The sequence below is a fragment of the Emydura macquarii genome, unplaced genomic scaffold (genome assembly GCF_026122565.2).
Source record: "Emydura macquarii macquarii isolate MOO-44397 ecotype Brisbane River unplaced genomic scaffold, CSIRO-AGI_Emac_v2 contig_3390, whole genome shotgun sequence".
NCBI classification, from domain to species: Eukaryota; Metazoa; Chordata; order Testudines; family Chelidae; genus Emydura; species Emydura macquarii.
The window spans coordinates 5,966,493-5,988,399 of NW_027133527.1; the positions used below are offsets into that span (position 1 = coordinate 5,966,493).

Consider the following 21,907-nt stretch of genomic DNA (forward strand, 5'->3'; position numbering starts at 1 on the left):
GCTCTGCTGCAGTGCTGCTGGGACTGGGGTGGCTGCAGGAGGGGACGCCTTCTCCACTGCCATAGGGAACCCCTGCTCCTCAGAGTCAGAACTGCCCCCTCTGGCCCAGCCTGGGGCGCGGGGATGCCGTACTGCCGAATGTGACGCCTTTCTGCTGAGATCTAAAACCGAGGCCCTGGCCACTCGAAGACCCTGTGGTCCTTGTCACAAGAGGCTCTTGCGTTAAAGGCAAGAGGCATTAAACCCTGTGTCCTACCTCGATTGCATTCGGATGGATTCACATCCTGCCCCCCAATCCACCCCCTGACCTGCCCGGGCTGCATTTAAGTCTCTTCATCTCCTCAACTGCCGTGTGTCATGGATCACCTGCCATTTCATCTGTCTGGGGAAGGGTTGATGCCATTGGAGAAGTCGGTGCTGTCCACATGTATGCGTCACGTAGCTCCTCCGGCAGTTGCAGCCATCGTCTCGCTGTAAACCGTCTGGCTGCATTGAGGTTAAGAGATCGCTACCAACGCCAGAACAAGTGCTGGGGAAGGGTTGGATTAGCCGGAGCTCTCGGAAGGGCTGGTTTGCTCCACGCCCCATTAAGCCCCAGGGTTTCCCGTCGTCTCCCTCTGTCGGTGACTTTCTCTCATTCGTGTCTTTCCCCACAGAGACCATGAAAGTAGCTGTGATTACAGACCGGTTCGCTGCCCCAATAACCCCAGCTGCCCACCTCTCTTGAAAATGAACCTGGAGGCGCATCTCAAAGAGTGCGAACACATCAAGTGCCCTCACTCCAAATACGGGTAAGCAGTGGGGCGCCATTGGCTGGTGGCACCGGGGAGGGCACGCTGGGCTCCTCACTGGACGGGGTTTGTTGGACTCGGTTTCTGAAAGACAGCCCAGAAACGGGGTTCAGGTGCCAGCCCCGGGGGCCAGTGGCTGCTCTGCCCAGTGCGGGTCAGGGCCCTGACCGAAGCGGGTGCTTGTCCTCCCTCTCCTGGGCCCAGAAAGTCTGCAGAAGGCAGCAGGTTGGGCTTCCCGACAGGCTGCTCACGTGTGACAGCTGCTGGTGAGGAGATTTCCAAGGGAGAGCCTGCTGGAGAGAGTCAGGGCAGCGGCAGGATCTGCCCAAGCCCAGGAAGAAAACTGATCCCAGGATAACACGCGCCTTAATGAAGGTGCGGCTGAGGCCCCTGCTCTGTGTGCTGGAGTCTCTGGAGCAGGAAGGTTTCCTCGTCTGGGAAATGCCCGGCCTGCCGGACACAAGGCCTGAGGGCACGGGCATGGCAGTGGGTAGGACCCAGTGCCAGAGGGGGGAGGAATAGTGTTCTAGTTGCCCTACTAGAAGGTGGCTGTTGTATGAAGAGACTCCCCATCATGGTGCAATGCCCGGTGTCTGACTGCAGAGCCTGAACCTGCTAGAACAGTTGCAATGCACAGACTAGCCTCAGCAATTTGCCAAGAGACCCAGGCCAACACCCCCTGCGTCAGCTGGATATCCCTCTAAAGGGGAGTGGGACGCCAGAGGCTTCGCCCTGTATTTGTCTGAATGCCCAACGCAGGAGTCGGATGAGCACTAGGCCCTCCCAACAGAGCCCAGCTCCAGCCTATATCTCTCTCCCCTTCCCTCCAGGTGCACGTTCATAGGAAACCAAGACACCTACGAGACGCACTTAGAGATGTGTAAGTTTGAGGGGCTGAAGGAGTTCCTGCAGCAGACCGATGACCGTTTCCACGAGATGCAAGTGGCAATGGCTCAGAAGGACCAAGAAATCGCCTTCCTGCGCTCGATGCTGGGCAAGCTCTCCGAGAAGATCGACCAGCTGGAGAAGAACCTGGAGCTCAAGTTTGGTGAGTCTCCAGCACAAAGGCCGAGCTCCTGCTTCAGGACTTTTACGGCTAGGTCGTCAGGCCTGCCAAGTGCTTAACCTCCAATCGTTAAAACTAGCCGTGGGCAAACCTCAGGAGGGGCAGGGGTTCCCTTTGGATGAACCACCAACATTCAGCTGCTCTTCAGAGCGACCTGGATTTCTTGGGGCTGCAGATTTGGGGCCTGATCCTGCAGTTCTTAGGCTGGAAATAATTTCCTTTTTACGTTCGAAAGGCCCTTGTTAAGGTTTACCACAGCTCAGCTTCCACACAAGTATTCCTTTGTTAGTCCAAAGGCCACTGGCTCTTAACTACATCCAGAATACCAATCCAGGCATACACACACACACACTTTTATATCCTAATAGCAATGCGTTTGTAAGCATGGGGCAAAATACTCAATCAGGCCTGGGAGATTCCTTCTCCAATGGGGTAAGAAGGAAAAAGCTCTGCTGGAGAAATGTCTCCAAGCCTGGCTTTTTATCCACTAGAACTAACAAGTGCTGTCTTTGCTGGGTCCAGAACTTTAGCCAAAGACGCAAAGGGGCTTCTTAAAGCTGAACCCTGCACCTGGCCATGGTTCTAAAAACCACGGCTTTTATATTATTTCTATTAGTTCAGCCCCAACCTTCAATAAGGTAACTCCAGTATTTCCAGAATCCCTACAAATGTAGCATAAACAACCCGTACCTGTGCAAATGCCCTGTGCTAGTGCATGTCCTGGCTAGGTGGCCCTGGGGCTGATGGACCTGCCGTTCTGTCCTGCTAGATGTCCTGGATGAGAACCAAAGCAAGCTGAGCGAGGATCTGATGGAGTTCCGCAGGGATGCCTCCATGCTAAATGTGAGTCCTTTGAGTGATCCTGAGAGGTGGGGGGAAGACGGGAGAGTCTGTCTGTCGTATTCATCAGCGGTTCTGATGGGCAGGGATTTCTGCTGAAGAAAGGGTTACCGGCTGCCTGCCTGTATTTGTAAAGCTCCTCTTTCCAAGTCCGCATCGCGGAGGAGGGGAATGCGTTTTGAGTACGGGGTTGGGAATGCAGGACAGCTGTGCACACCCTGCTCGGTGCCTGCTCCTCGCAACCGATTGCAGGGAGAGCGAGCCCTGGCTGACACTGATACTGCCAGCAGGCGGCTCCGTTTGAGAGGGCAGGACCTGGGCCCTGTAGCGCTTTGTCCAGTGACCCCCTGCGATATTTTCAGGCAGTAGATTTCAAAAGCAGTGCTGAATGACTAGCGCCTCATAACTGCCTGGCTGTGCCCAGTGTCAGTTTTAGGAGTCCAGCTGTTGGAAGAGGAAGGCTAATGCATTTTGAAAGGTGTACGCCTGTCCATAGCCATACCCGGATCCTGGGGAGACCCGGCGGAGCCCTGTGCCCCCACAAAGGTGAAAGGAGGCATCTGCTCGCCTCTGCAGAAACCACGTGCATGGCCGTAGGCAAGATGCTTCCAGACCTCCAGTTTCTCTGACCAGAGAACGAGCCCCATGGGTGGAGGATGCTGTCCGGAGTTGAGAGGATTTGGAGGGGGAGGGATGAAAGCAGTGGCCCAGACACTGTGGGAAGCCTAGCAGAGCCGTACCTGCCAGCGCCAGGATTCCAGGTTCATCTCAGTCCCTCTGCTCCTAACAGCGCTTGGTTTCTTTTTCAGGATGAACTGTCCCACATCAACGCCCGACTCAACATGGGCATCCTTGGATGTGAGTACACGGTTGATACTGTCTCCCTCCACTAGCCCCAGAATGTTAGGCTTGTTTGCAGGATGTCTCAGCAGATCCTTTTCGGGAGGGGGGGATGGTGTCGGCAAAGCATCAGCTGACTCTTGGTGTATTTCCCATCATGCATTTCAGGCCAACGTAAAACGCCGGCTGTTGTCATCAACAGAGGGCTCAGTAGAACCCTCCCCTCCGAGTTCCCGGCCGCGTCTGTGCTCACAGGACTGAGTGTCGTTGTTCCCCTAACCCTTGCCTGCCTCTTCTCATTCCACAGCGTACGATCCTCAGCAGATCTTCAAATGCAAGGGCACCTTTGTCGGGCACCAGGGCCCTGTGTGGTGTCTGTGTGTTTACTCCATCGGAGACTTGCTTTTCAGCGGCTCTTCGGACAAAACCATTAAGGTACGAGCTGCACAAGTTAGTTAGGACCATCCACCCCTCAGCTGGGCTCAGATTGTTCTCCCCACACTTTGAATTCGGAGATGAAAGGTCTGGTTTCAAACCTGCTTTCCAATGACTGAAGCCCCAGATGGCAACATGTAGGCATGGGGGAGCATCTACGCAGGGAGGCCAGGTTAAGAAAGCAGGCCTGATCTGTTAGCAGGACCCTCCCTCTTCTCTCTGCCTGCATCCTGCCCTTCCAGGATGGGAAGCTGTTGCTGTACGGTGGGTTTTGAGGTCACTTGTCCGTAATCTGGAGCAGCTGAAATCCACCTGCAGCAGGGATGATAACGGGGAACAAAAATCCTTCAGACTCAGACATGAGGCGTGGTGAGAATAGACCAGGAACAGCTAGCTGTGCAGTGACTCGTGCTCGCTGCCCGTGTGCTTGCCTGATCCATCAGGGCTCCCCCAGCTGAAATTGCCTGGCATTTTCTAACTACAGTTTTTAAGGAAGTTTGTCGTCAGCCCTGGTGCTGTGGGAGCCATTGTGGCTGCATTTCAGTGTTTAGTGTCCCTTGGAAATTCAGCCTGTCCCGTCATGTGAAATTTCCTTTCCTGGATGTGCTCCTCTCTGCCCGTCAGACAGGAAAACAGGTGCCCAGATGACACAGTCAGCTGTTTCCTGATTTCCTGACTCAGCTGACTTCCTGCTCGGCTGCCCAGCTGCTCTCTAGTGCAGACACGTGATCTTCTGCTCACTTGTCTTTCCCGTTAGGTGTGGGATACCTGCACCACGTACAAGTGCCAAAAGACCTTGGAGGGTCACGATGGAATTGTACTAGCTCTCTGCATTCAGGGGTGAGTGGAGCGGGTTCTTTTGGGGCCACGGGCAGGGGGAATGGGGAGTTGCAAAGAGGCACTAAGATGTTAATTTCCTTCCTCACTCCGAGGTGCGCACACACCCCAGGGGAATGGCTTTTACGCACCCATGCAGATTGGAGGGGGCCTTCTGGCTAACACAGCCCCAGATCCCTCCTTTTAATAAGCCAGAGGGACAAATGGGCAAAGTCATGAGAGAGAAAAGCCCTTTCCTCCCATGCCCGCTCAGACCCTGCCACGGCTCAGGGCCTCCACTGAGAGCAGCTGGCTTTGTTTGGGGATGGGGAGGTGTTGCACCGGCTCCTTCCCGCTGAGCAGGCAGGGCTGGGGCGAGGAGGGTCTGAAAGGTGCGAGAATCCTGCGCCTGATTTTTGTGTCCCGAGAGCAGAGCAGTCCAGCCGACGGGAGTGCCTGTGCCTTTTGCGCTCCGTTGCAGGGGAAACTGGTGTCCCAGCTGGGCTGGGGCTGGCTTGCGCAGCGGGGTGCTGTCCCCTGTCTGGGGAGCTGACAATTTACCTGAGAGGAAAGACAAGAGGGCTGGTTTGCTGGTTTGAAGGGGGGTCAGATCCTGGGCTGGTGTAGTTGATGTGGTTCAGCTGAATAAGAGGCTCTGCGCCAGTTCACAACAGCCGAGGATCTGGGCCACGGCGTTTTCATGGCCCAGCGACTCAATGGGTGCTGCAGCTTCTGCCTCCCGAGCTGCCCCGGGCCCTGGCTGGAATCCCACAGCTGGCTCTCCCTTGCTGACGCCCTTTCCTTTTCTTGTGCCTTCACAGGAACAAGCTGTACAGCGGTTCTGCTGACTGCACCATCATTGTGAGTATTTGGGGCACTCTGGTTACAAGTCAGCATGTGGGAAGTTACAGGGCCACTCCCGGCTGCCTGTAGCCTGTGAAAAGCAGCACCTTAAATGTCCTCTTGGCTGGAAATGGCCTGAGAGCAACAGAACAAATGAATCCATCGTGTACAGTTTCACCGATGCCCTCAGTCAGGGATGAATTTTGCAATAGTAAAAAGTGGGCATTGTCTCTTTCAAGTGTCCCAGACGCCAGAGTGGGAAGCCAGGGCATTGAACTGGCTCAGGGCTGAGCCGTACGTAGCTTGGACTCGGTGACAAGTTCTAATCCAGCAGCGGCTTCTGGGGAAAGCTCTGCCCTGCTGCCCGAGCGACCTGGCCTTCAGCGTCTGTGGCCAGCCAGGGCTGGAAGTGTGGCAGTGCGTCCTCGCCACCTCTTCTGCTGAGTAATGGGAGGCTGTGTTAGTGTCTGGGAGGAGAGACCCATTCAGGAGCCTCTAGTGGAAACGACGACCATCCGAGGGGCTGTAAAGAGAGGCCTGTATCCTCTGGGCACAGATGCTGTCCGTCAGCACACCCGGCGGAATAGTTCCTATGTCCCAGCTGCCTTTGCCGTGTGGTTGCTGCTGGGGGGTATTTCCAGGCCAGGCGACTGCAGAGACGTAAGCACCTGCATTTCCAGAGCAGGCCAGTTTTGTCTAACCGGTTTTGTCTTCCTTTTTTGAGGTCTGGGATATTCAAACCTTGCAGAAGGTGAACACGATCCGAGCACATGACAATCCTGTTTGCACTTTGGTCTCCTCGCACAACATGCTGTTCAGTGGCTCCCTCAAAGCCATTAAGGTAGAGGGCTGAGAAGGCATCTGCTGGGGTTGGGTGGCCATTTGGGAGAAAAGTTCGCTGGCAACGGTGTGCCAGACCAAAAGAACGGGCTCTCTTGGGCCTGCTTGCAGCTTCCTGTACGCGGGCTGGTGAGCGCTGCAGCGTGGCAGACACTGGGAGGGATAGCTAGTGTTCCCCGCAGCAGAGACTGAAAGTAGATGTTGGAGCAGCTGACTGAAGAGCCTTGCTTGTTTTTCTAAGAATCAGAGGCTGGGGGTGGGGGTGTCGTTGGTGTGTACTTGTGCAAACCCACAGACCCAGGCGGGGGCTCATGCACCACGTGCTTCGAGCAGGGGAGTGGGATCTGGGGCTAAGGTGGCCAGAGGGGAGCAGTGATTTCAGGTGCCTCAGTTTTTGGGTGGCCAACACGAGAGTTCTTCAAAGGGCCTGATTTCCAGAAGGTGTGTGCCAGCGTGGACTAGAAACGGGGCGGCCAGTCAAGGTGTCTCTGGTTGGGCTCCCACAACTGCAAGTCACTTTTGAAAAGCTCAGCCAGTTCTCTTTCCGGCTCTGCTGGCAAATTCTCATGTGCTCTTGGGGGAGCTCCTTATCTTGGCTGTGCCTCCATTTCCCCTTCTGTTGGGGTGTTGTGTGGCTAAAATGCTCTGGGTTTTGGAAGGCACCAGAGCGCTGTCAGTCAAACAAACTGCTGGAATTTAGTAAATATGCATCTAAAAAATAAACCTGGCCCGTGTTTGCCAGGTGGGTGGAGCAGATAACTAACACCGGCTTCTAAAGCGGTTCGAACGTGCACTTCGGAGATGCCCTCTCCTCCTGATGTACTTGTGCCAGTGCCATTCCCCTGCACTGCTCCCTGGGTTTGCAGCTGTGTGGGAGGTGCTCGTCTGGGGTTCTGTGGGCGCCGTGTGTATGTGTGTGATGATTGCAGCCCCACTAGCACAGGGCGGGGGAGTCCCAAGCAGAAAACCTTCATCACTGCAGTTGCTTCTGTTTAAACTTTCAAGCATGTGGCTCGTGTTAGAGAAGGGGCTGTACAAATGGCAGTGCTATTTGAGCTGTAAATCAGCAGCTCCAGGGGATCTTCCCTGGGCCTGACACCGCCCCGCTCTCTTCTCCCCCCCACATGCAGGGGCCAGCATGAGATCTAGGCCCCACTTCAGCCCTCTTTGGGGCCTGGTGTTGTCTCTGCACGGAGATGGATTTCACGCAGGGAGCAGCTCTGTGGAGTTAGTCGTAGCCAGTTGGACAGGTCAACTTTCTGTCTGTAATGGCCCTGCTTAGCAGTTTGCCAGCTGACCTGTCACGTCCCTTTCCAATCCCTGCTCTGTGTGTGTGCCTGCCACAGGTCTGGGACATCGTGGGCACCGAACTCAAGCTGAAAAAGGAATTGACAGGTCTCAATCACTGGGTGCGAGCGCTTGTGGCTTCTCAGACCTATCTCTACAGTGGATCTTACCAAACAATCAAAGTAAGTACCCTGACGGCGTGTGTAGAAAGCACCTCTCAGGCTCCAGCACTAACTTCCTCTCTGCAAAACAAACGGCAGCCAGTGACACATTCGTGTTTACTAAGGGGATTGTGGCTGGTCGGGTCCCATCTTCGCAGTGTCAGTCGTGTCAGAATTTGGCAGATCCAAGCTGCCGCAGCTGCCGTCTGACAAAACCCCATCTGGGCTCTCCCTGCTCTGGCCTGGCTCTGCTGTAGTACCCCCTCTCCTCCTGTGACGTCGGGGCCACCTCCCCTGCCCTCCCTTGGCCTGGTTCTGCCGGGGCCCACCTCTGTGTTTTGCGGCCCATCAGATGCGGGCGATGGGAGTGAGACGTCCATCCTGGGGTAGCTCGTGCCTCGATGGGAACTTGGCCAAGAGCCTTTCCACCCGTTGCCTGGGACAGAGCAAAAGGCCCACGGGCCCTCTGGCAGGGCTGGAAAGGCACTGTTGGCTACTCCTGAGGGGAGTCCAGCATATCGCTACGGGGCTCACCTGTTCCTCCTGAACCCGGGCTGTTGCCTTGGGGTGACGCTGACCTGGGCGGGGCCCATTTCAGATCTGGGACATCCGGAACCTGGAGTGTGTCCATGTGCTGCAGACGTCAGGGGGCAGCGTGTACTCCATCGCCGTGACCAACCACCACATCGTGTGCGGCACCTACGAGAACCTCATCCATGTAAGAACGCGCGCGGGCTCCCTGCAGAAGGGGCGCAGCATGGCTGACCACGCTGGCAGCTCCCCAGCCTCTGCTGTGCCAACGGGCCCTCCTCCCGCTGGACCCTGGGGCTGGCGGAGCACCCTGCGGGAGAAGATATGGACTCTGCTGCGGATAGCAGTGCAATGCGCTTGTCCGTTCCCTCGGGGCTGGCCTGAGACCCCCGCACTTGGTGCTGGGGGGGGCCGGGCAATCAGAGGGTAGCAATGCTGGCTTATGCGCCGGGAAGGCGCCTGTGGGACTGCTGTGCGGGCCCGGGCGCCGGCTGAGCTTTCTCCTGCTCCACTCCCCGGTACGCTCTGTGTGGTGCCTGCCGTGCTCTGAGCCGTCTCTCTCCCCGCTCAGGTCTGGGATATCGAGTCCAAGGAGCAGGTGCGCACGCTGACCGGGCACGTGGGGACAGTGTACGCCCTGGCCGTCATCTCCACGCCGGATCAAACCAAAGTCTTCAGCGCCTCGTACGATCGGTCGCTCAGGGTACGCGCCGCCGTGGCCTGGCCTTGGAGCCAGCTGGGGCAGAGGCTACTGAGCTGCGGCTCGTGAGGCTGAGAGCGGAGGGGGGGGGGGCAGCGTTGGGAGGCTAGCCCCACATAAACCTCGCGCCCTTCCCTCCCCACCCCACCTTCGCCCGTAGGTCTAATGGCTCCCCGTTGCTGGGAGGTTTTCAGTTGAAGAGGAGGGGGCCCCGTGGCTGCTGCAGGAGACAGGGAGTGAGGGGTTCTGGGGCGATTCCTGACTCCTCGTGCGCCTCAGCCCAGTGTTCCTCAGTCTCTCCAGCTGTAAAATGGGTCTAGGGGCGTCCGTATGTGACAGGAGCCGCCTGCGTGTCTACGTGTTTGTGAAGCACTGGGAGAGCCCCCGGAGTGCTGCCGGTACCGCTGATAGGGCCTAGTGATGCCGCCGTGCAGAGCGCCTGGCCGGCACCCGTTCAGTTTGGCCCAGTATGGCTCTGGACTGGGATGCAGGAGAGCTGGGGTTAGTACCCGGCTGTGAGGCCTTGGGCTAGTCGCTGAGCGCGAGACAGCCCGATGCTGTGGCACTGGGGACCCTGGTCCGTACGCAGACAGCCGGGACGCTGTGATACGCACTGCCACACGGTCTCAGTTCAGCTGACAGGACCTCGGGCCTGGCTCCAGTAACTAACACGGGGCCCGGTTTGTGCTGAAGGGCAAGTGAGGCCTGTGGGCCGGAGAGGGGAGAATCCTCCAGGTCGTGTTCACCCCCCCAGGCCATAGCCTTCCCTTCGTGGCCAGAGCCCTCTCCTCTGAGCCCCCTTGGTGCCCGGCGGGCCCCCGGCTTTGCATTCACCCAGCCCTGCATGTGCTTCCAGGTGTGGAGCATGGACAACATGATTTGCACTCAGACGCTGCTGCGCCACCAGGGCAGCGTGACGGCGCTCGCCGTCTCCAGGGGCCGCCTCTTCTCCGGCGCTGTGGACAGCACGGTTAAGGTCAGTCGCGCCCAGGCTTTCCCACTGCAGCTTCCTCGCTGGGGGGAGAACCCGGAGCCCAGCAGCTCAGCCGGGGGGATGGAGGGGTGTAGAACCAGCAGCTGAGAGTGTTTGCCTGGGCCCTGCCCCATGGGAGGCAGCAGTTAGGGGAGATCCCCTGTTGCCCACGACATGTCCACTCTTTGGGGGGCTGTGGCTGTTCAGATTGGGGGTTCCTGGGCAGGGCAGGTTCCAGCCTGGCTAACATCTCTGCTTTCCTCCTGCCTCACTGGGGCAGCAGAATAGGCCCCTGCTGGCCAGATTGGCCTTTGGAGTGGGAGAGGCAGGGACCGGCTGCGTTGCCTTGACTGTCCCTTGCCGCCCCCGCAGGTCTGGACGTGTTAATGGCAGCAGCTGCACGAGTCCTGCACCCTGAGCTACCCAACGCTCCTTCCCCTCGGCCGGCCTGCTGGATGACTGACGCTGCTCTGAAACAGCTGCTGCCCCTCCGCCTCGCCAGCACCACCTGCTGCCTTCCATCCGCCACGGCCACTGCGCCCTCAGCATCCCTCGTCCCGCCAACCTGCCATCACCCCGGGGCCGGCTTTGCCCAGGGATGCTCCAGAACTCGGCCGCCTCCACCGTACTTTAATGGCCAGGGCCAGCGGGTCCCTGCCGTTCTCCATCCCGCACCCAGCACCGGCCAGGGGCTTGTTACTGTTGTGTCTCTACAGCCCAGCCTGAGCCAAAGGGACAAGTGTGCTGGCGGGGCCGTGTGGGCGCCAGCTGTGTGAGCGCAGGCGCTGTGTGACGGCAGGGGAGCGCACCCTCCGCGGCGGGGCCTGGCCAGCGAGCAAAGAAGCGGGCGGGAGGTCACGGTGCAAAGGGTAGATGCGAGCTGCGGCCTTGTCCTCCACGCGGGTTCCCAGGGGCCAGCCTGCCACGTGACTGCCCCGCCGAGTGCGAGCTGTGGCTTGGCCGTGGCCGGGGAATCGTCCTTGAGGAACCAGGTACGATCACACCGCGAGCAAGTTCTCCAATCAAGCGAGCCCCAGCGCGTTGGTGCACCACCCTGTAATTACTGTCTCCACATTAAAGAGAGAAAGTCTCCGGTGCGTTTCTACTCACGTTTTCTACTGTTTTTAAGATTGTAATAGAGATTGGATTATTTCTGCATTGACAATAAAGGGGAAAGCGTTCGTCCAGGCCCTCGTGAGTTACTGGGGGGGCTCACCAGCCAAGCCATCGCCCACCTGGTCAGGCCCGGGGGGGGGGGCACAACGGGTGTGTCTATGCAGCAGTTAGACCGCGCTGGGGGGGAGGGGGGGCCTGTGCCAGCTGACTCAGCCGCAGGCGAAGGGGCTGTTGACTTGCCCTGTAGCCATCCGCGCTTGAGCAGGGCTGGGGGCGCCTGTGAGATGGAGGGGCCCAGCCCTGGGGCTGCAGCCTGAGCCGTGCAATCTCCACCGCAACACAACAGCCCCGGGCAGCTGGCCTGGGCCCGCCGGGCGGGTTTTCTTTGCAGTGGTGTCCGCTGGGGTGAAGTGATTGTTCATTTAAAAAAAAAAAAGCTACCTGCTCCCAGAGGTGTAGCAGCTGGGCTGGGGCTGGCACCAGCTCCGGTAAAGCCGGCAGACGCGGTAACGGAGACTATCCGGCTCACTAACAGCTCAGGTGTAGGCCCAGCCCCGGTGCCCTCTTCCTACAATCCCTGGGACCCAGCAAAGTGCAGAGCCATGGTTGGGGTACAGCTGCAGCAGGGCCAAGCCCCCTTCCCTCCCCCCCCCCCCCCAAAACCTGGCCAGGTGTTAATTGCTGAAACCCGAGCACCCCCTGCTCTTCCCCCCCCCCCCAGAGCTGGGCTGGAAGGAGCCGAGGGGGACCCTGCTGCCCTGCTCAATTGGGGTGCTGGGGGCGGGTGGTGATGTTGGGCCCTAGAAGCTGGGCCCCGGGGGGGGGGGGGGGGGGGGGCTGAGTTTGGGCGGAGGCGGGGCAATCATGGTACAGTGCCAGGGGCTTTTGGGGGGGGGGGGGTCCCCCAGGGCAAAGGGGCAGGCAGGTATGAGAGACCAGGGCAGGGGCACTTGGGGTAGCGTTGGGGGGGGGGGGGGGCTCAGTTCCTGTCATGAGGGGCCAGGATGGGGGCAGGTGAGGCACAAGGCACTCGCTGGGGAAAGGGATGGGGTGTTCCCCCCCCCCCCCCCCCGGCAGCCTCTCTTTACTCTGTCTCAGGATGGTGTCGTGTCCCCCCCTCCCCGCTCCCCTGACACCCCCGGCTGCACACCCTGCTGCTGTGGCCGCTATCCCTTGCTCAGCCCAGCTCCCCAGCCAGGCGTCTCTCTCACACACACACACACACACACACAGAGCGCAGGAGGGGTGTCAAGAGCTTTCCTGCAGCTGCCGCATTAACTGGAGGTGAGCAAAGCGACTCCCGGCTCAAGGGCGACTTTACTACGGGGCCACGCCCGGCTTTGCTCTCCCAGGCCGGGCGCTGGGCCACACCAGGCTGGGACATGAGGCGCTTCCCCCCCCCGCCCCTTTGTGTCTCCATCAGGGAGATTTTTAGTAACAGGGTCAAGTTTAGCATCCAAAGCCACAGCTTGCTTCCCCTGGAGCCAGAGGCCTGCGAACCGGTGTACCATCCGCACCAGCTCCATCCTCTCGTGCCCACGGACGGGCCCTGGGCTGTGCCCGGCCAGTGCGTCACGCCCGGTGAACACCCAGGCTGCCAACAGCGGGTCGCGACGCCCAGCTCCAGGCGCTCTGCACCGGGACCCCTCCGCCCACAGGCGCCGCTGGCGACAGTCTGCCCAGGGACGCTCCAGCCTCAGTCACCGTTTGCAGAAGGCGTCGGCCAGCGTGCGGCGCGCACTGGACCAGGCCGGAGCCCCGTGCACTGGGACCAGGACGAGGGCGAACACCAGAAACCAGTGTCTGCTTGGGCAGCTGGTAGGACCCAGCCTCAGGTGAGACACCCCCATCCCCCCCCCAAAAAAGAGCCCCAGGTTCAGAACATCCCCCCCGAAACCCATCCAGGACAGCTGCTGGGCTAGGAAGATCACTCCCAAGGATGCTGGGAGTCCCGGCCGTCCCCAAACAAGCAGGGCCCGTTTGGGTGAATTGCCCCGCCGTGCACTGACATCCCGCTCCCGGCCGGCCACACAGCCCCAGGCGGCTGCCCAGCTCTCAGCGCTCCTGGCTGGGCGAGGTAGGCCCGCTCCCCCCCCCCCCCCCCCCCCCCCCAGCTCCACAGCCATTTCTGGCCCAGCACCCCGTTCTGGCTGCACCCCTTAACTCCAGCTGCCGGCCCTCCAGACACAAGCGCAGCCACCGCCGTGAGGTTTCTGACATTTATTGAGAGCCGATGGCAGGGAACGCAGTCAGTCAAGCAGCCCAGTGCCACATGCCTGACCAGGACAGTCACCCTCGGAGTCAGTTCATTGCAGGGGACCAGGAGGACACAGACACACACTGTACAGCCTGGTGCTTTACGAATGGGCTGGCACATGGAATGGCGGTTTGTTCGTTTTTAATTCCCAACAATAAAAATAACAGGGTGTTTTTTTTCTCCTTTTACAATTAATGTCACAAATATCAGTGGCGGCGATTTGATAAGGTGGGTTTTTTTTTTTGTCCTTTAAATGATTGTTGCCAGACTTGTTATAGGAGCAAACGTCTTTAAAGCACCACGAACCATTTACTATTCAGACTAGTCATCATAATATAGGTGGAACCAACGCACAGAAGAGCAGGGAAAAGCACCAAGATGCATAGCTTAGACAGAATGGGGATACAATACAGCTTCCATAACTTAATCATAAAAAATATATATATATGTGTATATCCAGCATGGAGAACTTTATGGATATTTTTTAAGATACTTTTTTTTTTCTTTACAACAGATACTTTTAGGCTTTTTTTTTTTTTTTTTTTTTTTAAAGAAATTTCAAAGTTGTGCCAAATACATTTGGATCAGCAAACACAACGGGCGAGGGGGGGGGGGCGGGGAGAGAGCAGTGTGTATGCCTAAGAAAAAAAATCATATCGCCACGTTGTTTTGAAACCACAAGCAAAACGCATTCATCAGAAGTCAAGCGACAAATCAGACTCTAAACCCTGTTTATACATGAATATACAGCAGTGTATTCTCTAGAATACGCACACGCACGCGCGCACACACGCACACACACACACACACTTAGAAAAAAACAAACCTGAAGACACCTACGAAAAATAAAAACATCCAACTCAGAGTTAACAAAAAAAACACAACCCTTCATGAAACAAGGCACATCCTTTGAGTTTCTTAAACTGTGTAAAAATAAAGGAAGAACACTGACTTCAAACAGCAGAACAGCAATCTGTTTGCACATACCTTCTAACCAGAGAAAAGGTATCATATGTTTGTGCTACTCTTAATATGATCTTGCCACAAAGACATAGCGCTTATTCTTATCTAAGTTTGTCTCAAGCTAAAATCCAGTTCTCTTGATTTGTTAAAACTTTTATTATATAATTGATACTATGTTTAATATTTTAAATATATATTTGTTAAAGTTTATTCCTTTTTTTTTTTTTTAATTTCTGGGGGAAAAATATGTCTTAAATCTTTTTTCCCAATAAATTAATACTTCTTTATAGAGCTTATTTCTTCATCCCTTATCGCCCTCCACAGAACGAGTTTTTGTTCCCCAACGTTCGTAACACTTCACCACACAAGGGTATCGGCCTAAATCCAGGCCTCGCTCGGCCGTTCCCACCGCTGCTCTGTTTGCTCCAGCTTAGCCCCTCTTTCGGCTGCCGTGAGCCCAGCACGTGTAAGAAACCTACTGGGATACAGCGTTCGCCAACAGCTCTCTGACACCAGGAGGTTCAGAAAAGGAGCTGACCCCAGGCTGACCTCCAGTCCAATTTTGGGTCCCCAGGGTCAGTGGTTTGACGAAGGAGCAGAAGGATCCGGATGTGGCGGGGGAAATCGCTGGCACTTGCGAGCAGTAGGGAAGCCGGTCCCAGGCCCTTCCCTCACATCCAGGGGCCCGCTGGCATTCGTGGGACCAGGCCTGGGAGTAACAGCCACCTGCCTGGAGGCAGGCTGCAGGATGGGAGGCCTCAGATTGGAAACCCTGCTCTGTCGACTGCCCAGCCTTGTCCCGGCCTGCCAACCCCGGGGGCATCGCTGCGTGCACCCGACAACCCACTCCCTGGCTGGGAGCTGTGCTCCGGGCGCCACCCTGCCTGTTCAGACGCAGCGAGGGGCGGGAAGGAGGGGGGGGGCCAGGTTACAGGAGGAGCAATTTGGGCTGTCTCAGCCACCGCTGGGCACGGCTCGGCAGCCCCGTGGCGGTTGGATGTTCCTAGGGGTCTCCGGCAGAGCCAGCGTTAGCGTAACTAACAGCAATACACAGAGGGGCCTCCCACTGCGGGGCGTCAGCCAAACACGGACGGGCCGGGCCTGTCTCCACGGTCCTGCAGTGCCAACTGGAGGGGTGGGAACTGCCCCGTGCTCGGCTGGCCCTGCTGGCACGAACTAAACGGTACGGAGTGCGCGGGAACGTGACGGCGTCTGACCACCCAGCCTAGCAGCTTCACAGGGCAATTATCGAGCGGTCCATCGCCTGCTGGCCGGCCAGCCAGGGACCTGTCCTCTAGGAACGTATCCCATGCTTTTCTGGAGCCAGGGAGGCTTTTGCCTTCACAACCCCACGGGTGGACTCTGTCTTGTGAGAGGTGCTTCCTTCCGTTTTCGTTTCTTCTCCACAATTCACACCCCCGTTGGACACGCGGTGCCGGGCCACCGAGCAGGAGGAGACCTAGTGGGAGCAGGGATTTGGGGGGTGAGGGAGGATTATTCTACATCTGCCATGGTCTGAGCCCGTCTGTGCGCCTGGACTGGAAACTGGCAGCGTGTCTCTAGGGCGAGCAGGCTCCCGCCGATGGCTCGGCCATGCTCTGACACAAGCTGCTCTCCCAGCCCCGAAGGCGCTAACATGCTTCCCTGGCTTGGCCTCGCTCCTGGCGCTCGCCCCGGATCCCGTGCCCGCCCCAGTCCTGGAACAGGCCCGGGATGGACAGGGCGACCGCTGCATTGCTGGGGACATTTCAAGCTGGACTGGTTGAACTGGGGCGGCGGGAACGCCTGGCGATGGACAGGGGCTCCCCAGGGCTTTCCCCGCACCAGCTGCACCTGATCCCGTCGGTAAGTGAGGTGAGCCCTCGGCAGACATGCCACGCAAGGAAGGCGGGCGGCAAAGCCAGGGGAGAGAGCAGAGCTCGGGGCCAAGGCCGCAGAGCCGTGCGGCTGCAGCTCGACCCCCTCTGCCCCACCCGGGCAGGACGCTGCGCAGGCCAGGCCAGCCCTGCACGTCTGGGGGGAAAAGCCAGCCTGGAAGGCAGCTCCCCACCTCACGGCAGGGTGGGCAGGCGGGCGGGCACTGAGCAGCAAAGCAGGTGGGGAGACCATCCCCGTGTACTCCCTAGACCCACTCTGGCCGCCGCTGGCAGGCAGGGCTGGGGTGCGTGGGGGGGCCATGGGACTGAGTGAGCCCCGCCTAGTAGAGGGGCACCAAGAAATGCCGCTCGTGCCCCTGCGGGGCTGAGTGGGACGAGGCCGGGGATTTGTTCCCTGAGCTCCCTGTGCCAGTCGACAGGGACGTTCGCCCTGCCTGAGCAGAGCACCCTGGGCTGGCAGCGCTGGAGTGGCGAGGGACTCGTGTATTGTGCTTGCGTGGGGGGTGCCCCCAGCCCCCTCCTGCCATGCAGCCCCCTTCCCCCGCGTCTGCTGCCCCCCAACAGACCCACCCTCTCACATCCCCCTCTAGGGCCCACCCGCCGCCCAGCCCCAGGCGGATACACCGCGTTGCTACAGGGGTGGCCTGGAGGATGGCCCTGCGCTCCCATCACTAGGCGATGCTCCCCTACCAGCCGCATCGGGCCCTCTGCTCTGGGGCTCTCTGGGGGTCCTGCAGGCCTGAGGGAGCCGAGCGGCGGGAAGGAACGGAGCAGTGGAATGGGAGCTCTCCAGCTGCATGTGGCTCTGATTTCCCCCGGCCCCCAGAGAGCTGAGCGAGCCCCTAGTCTCCCGCCATCGGAGCCCCCCTGCCCCGGGGACCCAGCGTGCTCCAAGCATCCCTTTCCACGGAGACTGCCCCCCGAGAGCCCATCCCGCTGCCACGGGCGTCCACAGAGCACAGCCAGGCCCCCGGCGGACAGAGGGCTCCGGCCAAGCGGGGTGTGGGACCGTCCGTGGCTCCACCGAAGGACGTGGGGTGAGGACGGGCGGTAAAGGCTGAATAGTCCAAGTCAGGGACAAAGTCTTTGGAAGCCAAGCGGCTCTGAGTGGAGAAAAGTGCGAGGTGATGGTGCTGTGCTTTTCAACAGCCCTTTCTGTGCAGTGAAAGACGCCCGGGAAGCATCTCCTCAGGCAGCTGCCAGGAGCCCCCCCAGCAGGGAGTGGCACGTGGGGGGGAGATTGCCTGGGCAGGGCTATTTTCTCTAGTTTTCTCTTCTTGTTATGACACCGTTTCACTCATGCAAATGTACAAAGCTTTCTCACGGCGCCGGCGAAGAGCGCTGCTCCCGCAGCAAAATGCCTCCCCCTCCCTCCGCCCCCCTCCCCCCCAAATAACCGGAACACGTTTTAAAAAAAAAAAAAAAAAGAAAGAAAGAAAAGCGAATTGGTCAAACCGGACTCGTCACCAGAACAACGTCTCACGGTCACAGCTTCTCAGCACCAGGAAAGAACAAACAAACACCTTCCGAATAAAACGAAGCATGCAGCGAACTGAACGCCAGCGGGCGGGCACCCGCCCGGGGCCCACCGCTCCGAGCGCCTCCCAACGACAGCGGACGAGGGCACGGGAAACGCAGACGGCGGCACAGGCGAGAATGGCAGTGCTCAGTCGAGGAACAACACCAACACGGAGTCACCGGCACGAGCGGCTAACCCAAGCCCGACGGGGAGAAAAGCAGACGGACCAATACTGATTCGGGCCACGCGTGGCTAGGCCAGGGACCGGCGGCGTCCCGAGAGCAAGAGCAGCTGATCCTTGCGAAACAAAACCGGGGAACTGCGGGTGAACCACACAACGGGAACAGCGTCGCTTTCGCTGCGATGGCAGAGAGGGCGCCCGCCCGGCGCCTCGGCCCGGCGGCGGGTTTTAGACATAATCACAGTCGCTTTCTCCCACGGGCGCTTGATACTTAGGTAGGAAAAAACCCCCCCAAAAAAGGTAACGGTGGGTTTTTGTTTTTTGTTGTGTTTTTGCTTCTGCCAGAAGCCTGCCGCGAGCGCCTCGGGCCGTGTTAGCACAATCCTGAGGTAATCTTTTCTTCTTTGTGCAAACCCCGAAGGATTGGATCGGCGAGGAGGGGAGGACAGGCTGTACAGGGGGCGGAGGGAGGGGGGCCGGGAGTCAGGAGATCATTGTGCCCTTGTGCCCACGGTGAATCCTGAGGTTAGCTGGCAGTGTCCGCGGCGCCCCCCTCATTCCAGCATGGCGTCCAGCTGGTCAGCCAGGTCGTCGAACATGCTGCCGATGTCGTCCAGGATGCTGACCGTGCTCTTCGACTCCACGGCAGAGCTGGGGGGGGGGCAGACAGCCGCCGTTAGCGCACCCCCCAGAGGATCCTGGCACACGCCCCCCCCCAGCAGGGTAAATTCCCGCCTCTCTCCCCACCTCTACAGTTCTGTACCCCTCATCCGGCCTGGGTGCCCCTCGCCCTGTGCCCCACCCTGTTCCCCAGCTGGGCTCCCCTCAGGGTCAGCCAGCGCCACAGGGCAGGGCATGGCACAGCCCCATGGAGCAAGAGGCTGGCACTGCAGCTGCCCCCTCCCTGCCCAGGGGTCAGGCGGATCCCCCCCGCCAGGGTGAGAGACTCAGCGCTGCCCTCCACAAGCGGGAAGGGGGAGACCCGGGGAGAGGGGCTGGGGCGGGAGAGTTGACAGCTATCAGCGCACACGGCCTTAAAGAACCCGGAACTGGCGCCCCGAGCCCTGTGGGCCTGTCGGCACAGGAGATTTCCCAGTTACCCCAGTGTCATTACAGCCCCAGGGTTACACTGGTCTGCCCCCTGCCCACCCCCTTCCAATACAAGGGCTCGTCTACACTTGAAACGCTCCAGCCACGCCGCTGCAGGGCTTCCATGTAGACGCAGCCTATGCCAACGGGAGGAGATCCACCCGTAGCCAGGCTGACCTAGTGCTGTCTTCATGGTGACCTCACTACATTGCTGAGGGGGGCGGGGGGGTTCCCACACCCCTGCACGACTAGCTGGGCTGATCTGATTTTTCCCTCAAGCCCAGCCCTAAGAGAAGGTTTTTTCAGCTCAGTTTAAATCATTTCCGGAGCAACATAAGCTAAACTAGAAATAGTCCCTCTGGCACCAGAATCAGAGCGTCCACACCAGGAGTTAGTTATACCAGTGTAAACACAGGGCTCTGAATTCGCACCGCACCTTACACCAGCACCACGTTCCCCGAGGCTCACGATTCCTCCGCTGCCTGGCAACCAGCTGTGAAACCCCCTGGTAGAGTGCGCGGCTCCCCTCTGGGAGCAGGGCCACGTGGCAGATAACAGCCTTCTACTGCCGCCTGTCATTTCTCAGCCCGCCCGGCCCAGCCCTGCTGACACCCCATGTGGAAGGTCCATTGGGCTCCACAAAACTGAATTTCTGGATTTGCAGACCCTGTTTTTTAAAAACCGAGGACACTGGTGTCCAAGCACGGTGAGGGCCGCACCGTCATGCCGGGAGCCCCCCGGGAAAGGGGACAGCTGGGCTCTGCCTACACTGGGTCAGAGCGGGGCTGTTCCACTGGAGCTAGCCTGGCTCAGATAGCCCCACTGGGCACCCCTGGGGTTCAGGGGTCCACTGGCTGTTTGCGGGTCGAGTTACAGCCTCAGCATCCCCCCCTGGGGCCGGGGTCCAGGTACAATCCGTGGGTCCTGGCCGGAGCTCAAGCACCAGGTGGCTCCATCTCACACTGCCCCGGGCTAGACGAGGCTTTCGACAAGTACCCCGCACGCCCCTCCCCGATGCTCTAGGGAAAGGCAGGGCCCTCCTCCCCCGCCCCCAATGCCCCAGCCAATGGGAGGGGGTGCTACACACTGGGGTGGGGGGCTCAGACCCCTCTGCCAGGGGCACCGTCCCTCCGAGGCATGACATGCTACAGTCCTTGCCCCCAACTGACTCCTTCCCTAACTGCCCTGCCGGCCGCCGTCCAGCAGCAGTGAGTCCCACAGGTGGGCGCCCCTCCCGAACGAGGCACCGACCCCGCCCGTGCGTGCCGGAGGGAGGGGGGAATCCTTACTCTGCCGCCTGCCCGTCCTCCTGCTTGATCTTCTCCTCCACGGCCTGCAGGGCAGCCGCCAGCGAGGCGCTGGTCTCCTCCAGCTTCTGGTGCGCCGCCTCGGGGCTGGCGCTCTCCGCCGAGGGCCCGACGAGGGAGGAGCGTGGCGGCTTGACGGGCACCTGCGGGGGCTGCCCGCCGGGCGACAAGGGCTTGGCCGGGCTGGAGCAGAGCGAAGGCGGCGTGCTGGAAGGCTTGATCGTGGGGGTGAGCTGTCTGGCGGGGGACGGGGTAGGCGTGGAGCCTGCGCTCACCGACTGGAGGGCGGCGTGCACCTTGGGGGGCTTGGGCGCTGTCGGGGGCGGGGTGGGCTTGGGCGACACCGGGGGCGGGGTGCCGTGGACCCGCTTCACCTCTGCAGGAGAGAAGAGAGAAGGGCGGTGAGGGTCATAGCCACTGCTGTTAACACCTGGGGGGGGCCGGGGGGTCGCCCCTACCCATGGGCACGTTGACAAAACCCAACCACCATGTGGGCTAACGACCTCCGTCAATTTTTTTCCCCCAATACAACCTGGCTGAAGAAGCAGGCAGCCAGCGGCAGAGGCGCCCCGACTCAGCCGGGGGGGGGGGGGGGGGGGTCGGCCAGGCCGCCCCCCGGGAACCCCAGGCACCGAGGATCCCAGGGGAAGCCAGTGGAGTAGGGGACGTCCCCTAACAACCGGGGAGCTTAGCCCCATGTGCCCCTGGAGAAGCTGTGGCCTGGCTTGTCCCCGCCTGGGCCGGGATGAACTCAGGGACCACGAGCCGAGCCGACCCGCCCTGGGGGTCTCGCCTGCCGGGCAGGGACGCGGCCCAGAGAGGCTGACGCTAAGCCCGGGGCCCTGGCGCACGAGGCACTTGGACAGGCAGAGACGTGGAGGCCATACAGCTTTGATGGTGCTTCCATGCCCCCGGTCCAGAGAGCGCCGGGCCTGGAACGGCCGCAGGCTCCCGACAGCCGTGTTATAAAACCAGACACTCGCCAACGGCTTCCTCGTGGGCACAGCATCCTCCCGCCTCCGCCGCCGGGGGGACGGGAACGTCCGGCTGCCCCTCGCCTGGGGGGGCCAGATCCACAGGGCTCCTTGTCCCCAAGAGGCAAAGCTTGTTCCCCGGCGCTAGAGGGTTCGCAGCAGGGCAGCCAAAACCGTCCGCCCGGGCGGGGGGCTCACCCGCACGCACCCGCCCTGCCTTTCAACGCTTCCCCGCCTCCAGGCGAGGGTTATTTCGCTGGGCTGTCGCCCAAATGGGCCCTGCGGAGTTCTTGTCAGCCCGCAGAAATCATTCTGGCTGTGAACTCTCCTCCCCGGACGCTGGTCCGCCCGCCTGTAACCCAGCATGGTCACCTTTATATGCTAGTCTGGGGCTCTGTTGTGGATGGCCAGCCCCCCCCTCTCCCAGGAGCGTATCCATGCCGGAAGAGGAAGGCTTCCGGATCAATCTGGCTCATTACCAGGAGTGGCCGACTGACGGGG

At 59.8% G+C, this 21,907-nt stretch overlaps 2 protein-coding genes across 8 annotated transcripts in view; one reads left to right on the forward strand and one right to left on the reverse strand.

Annotated features, from left to right (window-relative positions):
• TRAF7 (TNF receptor associated factor 7) overlaps window positions 1-11,299 on the forward strand; it is a 44,084-nt gene extending 32,785 nt beyond the window's left edge. For all 6 annotated transcript variants that reach the window (XM_067534150.1, XM_067534152.1, XM_067534151.1 and 3 more), the window contains 13 exons: window positions 657-791; window positions 1,622-1,839; window positions 2,627-2,700; window positions 3,507-3,555; window positions 3,845-3,972; window positions 4,730-4,812; window positions 5,610-5,649; window positions 6,356-6,472; window positions 7,818-7,940; window positions 8,518-8,637; window positions 9,022-9,153; window positions 10,007-10,126; window positions 10,496-11,299. In XM_067534150.1, the coding sequence (XP_067390251.1) occupies window positions 657-791; window positions 1,622-1,839; window positions 2,627-2,700; window positions 3,507-3,555; window positions 3,845-3,972; window positions 4,730-4,812; window positions 5,610-5,649; window positions 6,356-6,472; window positions 7,818-7,940; window positions 8,518-8,637; window positions 9,022-9,153; window positions 10,007-10,126; window positions 10,496-10,510 (1,354 nt within the window). In that variant the 3' untranslated portion in view covers window positions 10,511-11,299. The remainder of the gene's footprint in view (window positions 1-656; window positions 792-1,621; window positions 1,840-2,626; window positions 2,701-3,506; window positions 3,556-3,844; window positions 3,973-4,729; window positions 4,813-5,609; window positions 5,650-6,355; window positions 6,473-7,817; window positions 7,941-8,517; window positions 8,638-9,021; window positions 9,154-10,006; window positions 10,127-10,495) is intronic.
• A 6,412-nt stretch (window positions 11,300-17,711) lies between these two features.
• CASKIN1 (CASK interacting protein 1) overlaps window positions 17,712-21,907 on the reverse strand; it is a 117,172-nt gene continuing 112,976 nt past the window's right edge. For both annotated transcript variants that reach the window (XM_067534230.1, XM_067534231.1), the window contains 2 exons: window positions 20,415-20,808; window positions 17,712-18,687 (listed from right to left, as the gene is read on the reverse strand). In XM_067534230.1, coding sequence (XP_067390331.1) covers window positions 18,591-18,687; window positions 20,415-20,808 — 491 coding nt within the window. In that variant the 3' untranslated portion in view covers window positions 17,712-18,590. The remainder of the gene's footprint in view (window positions 18,688-20,414; window positions 20,809-21,907) is intronic.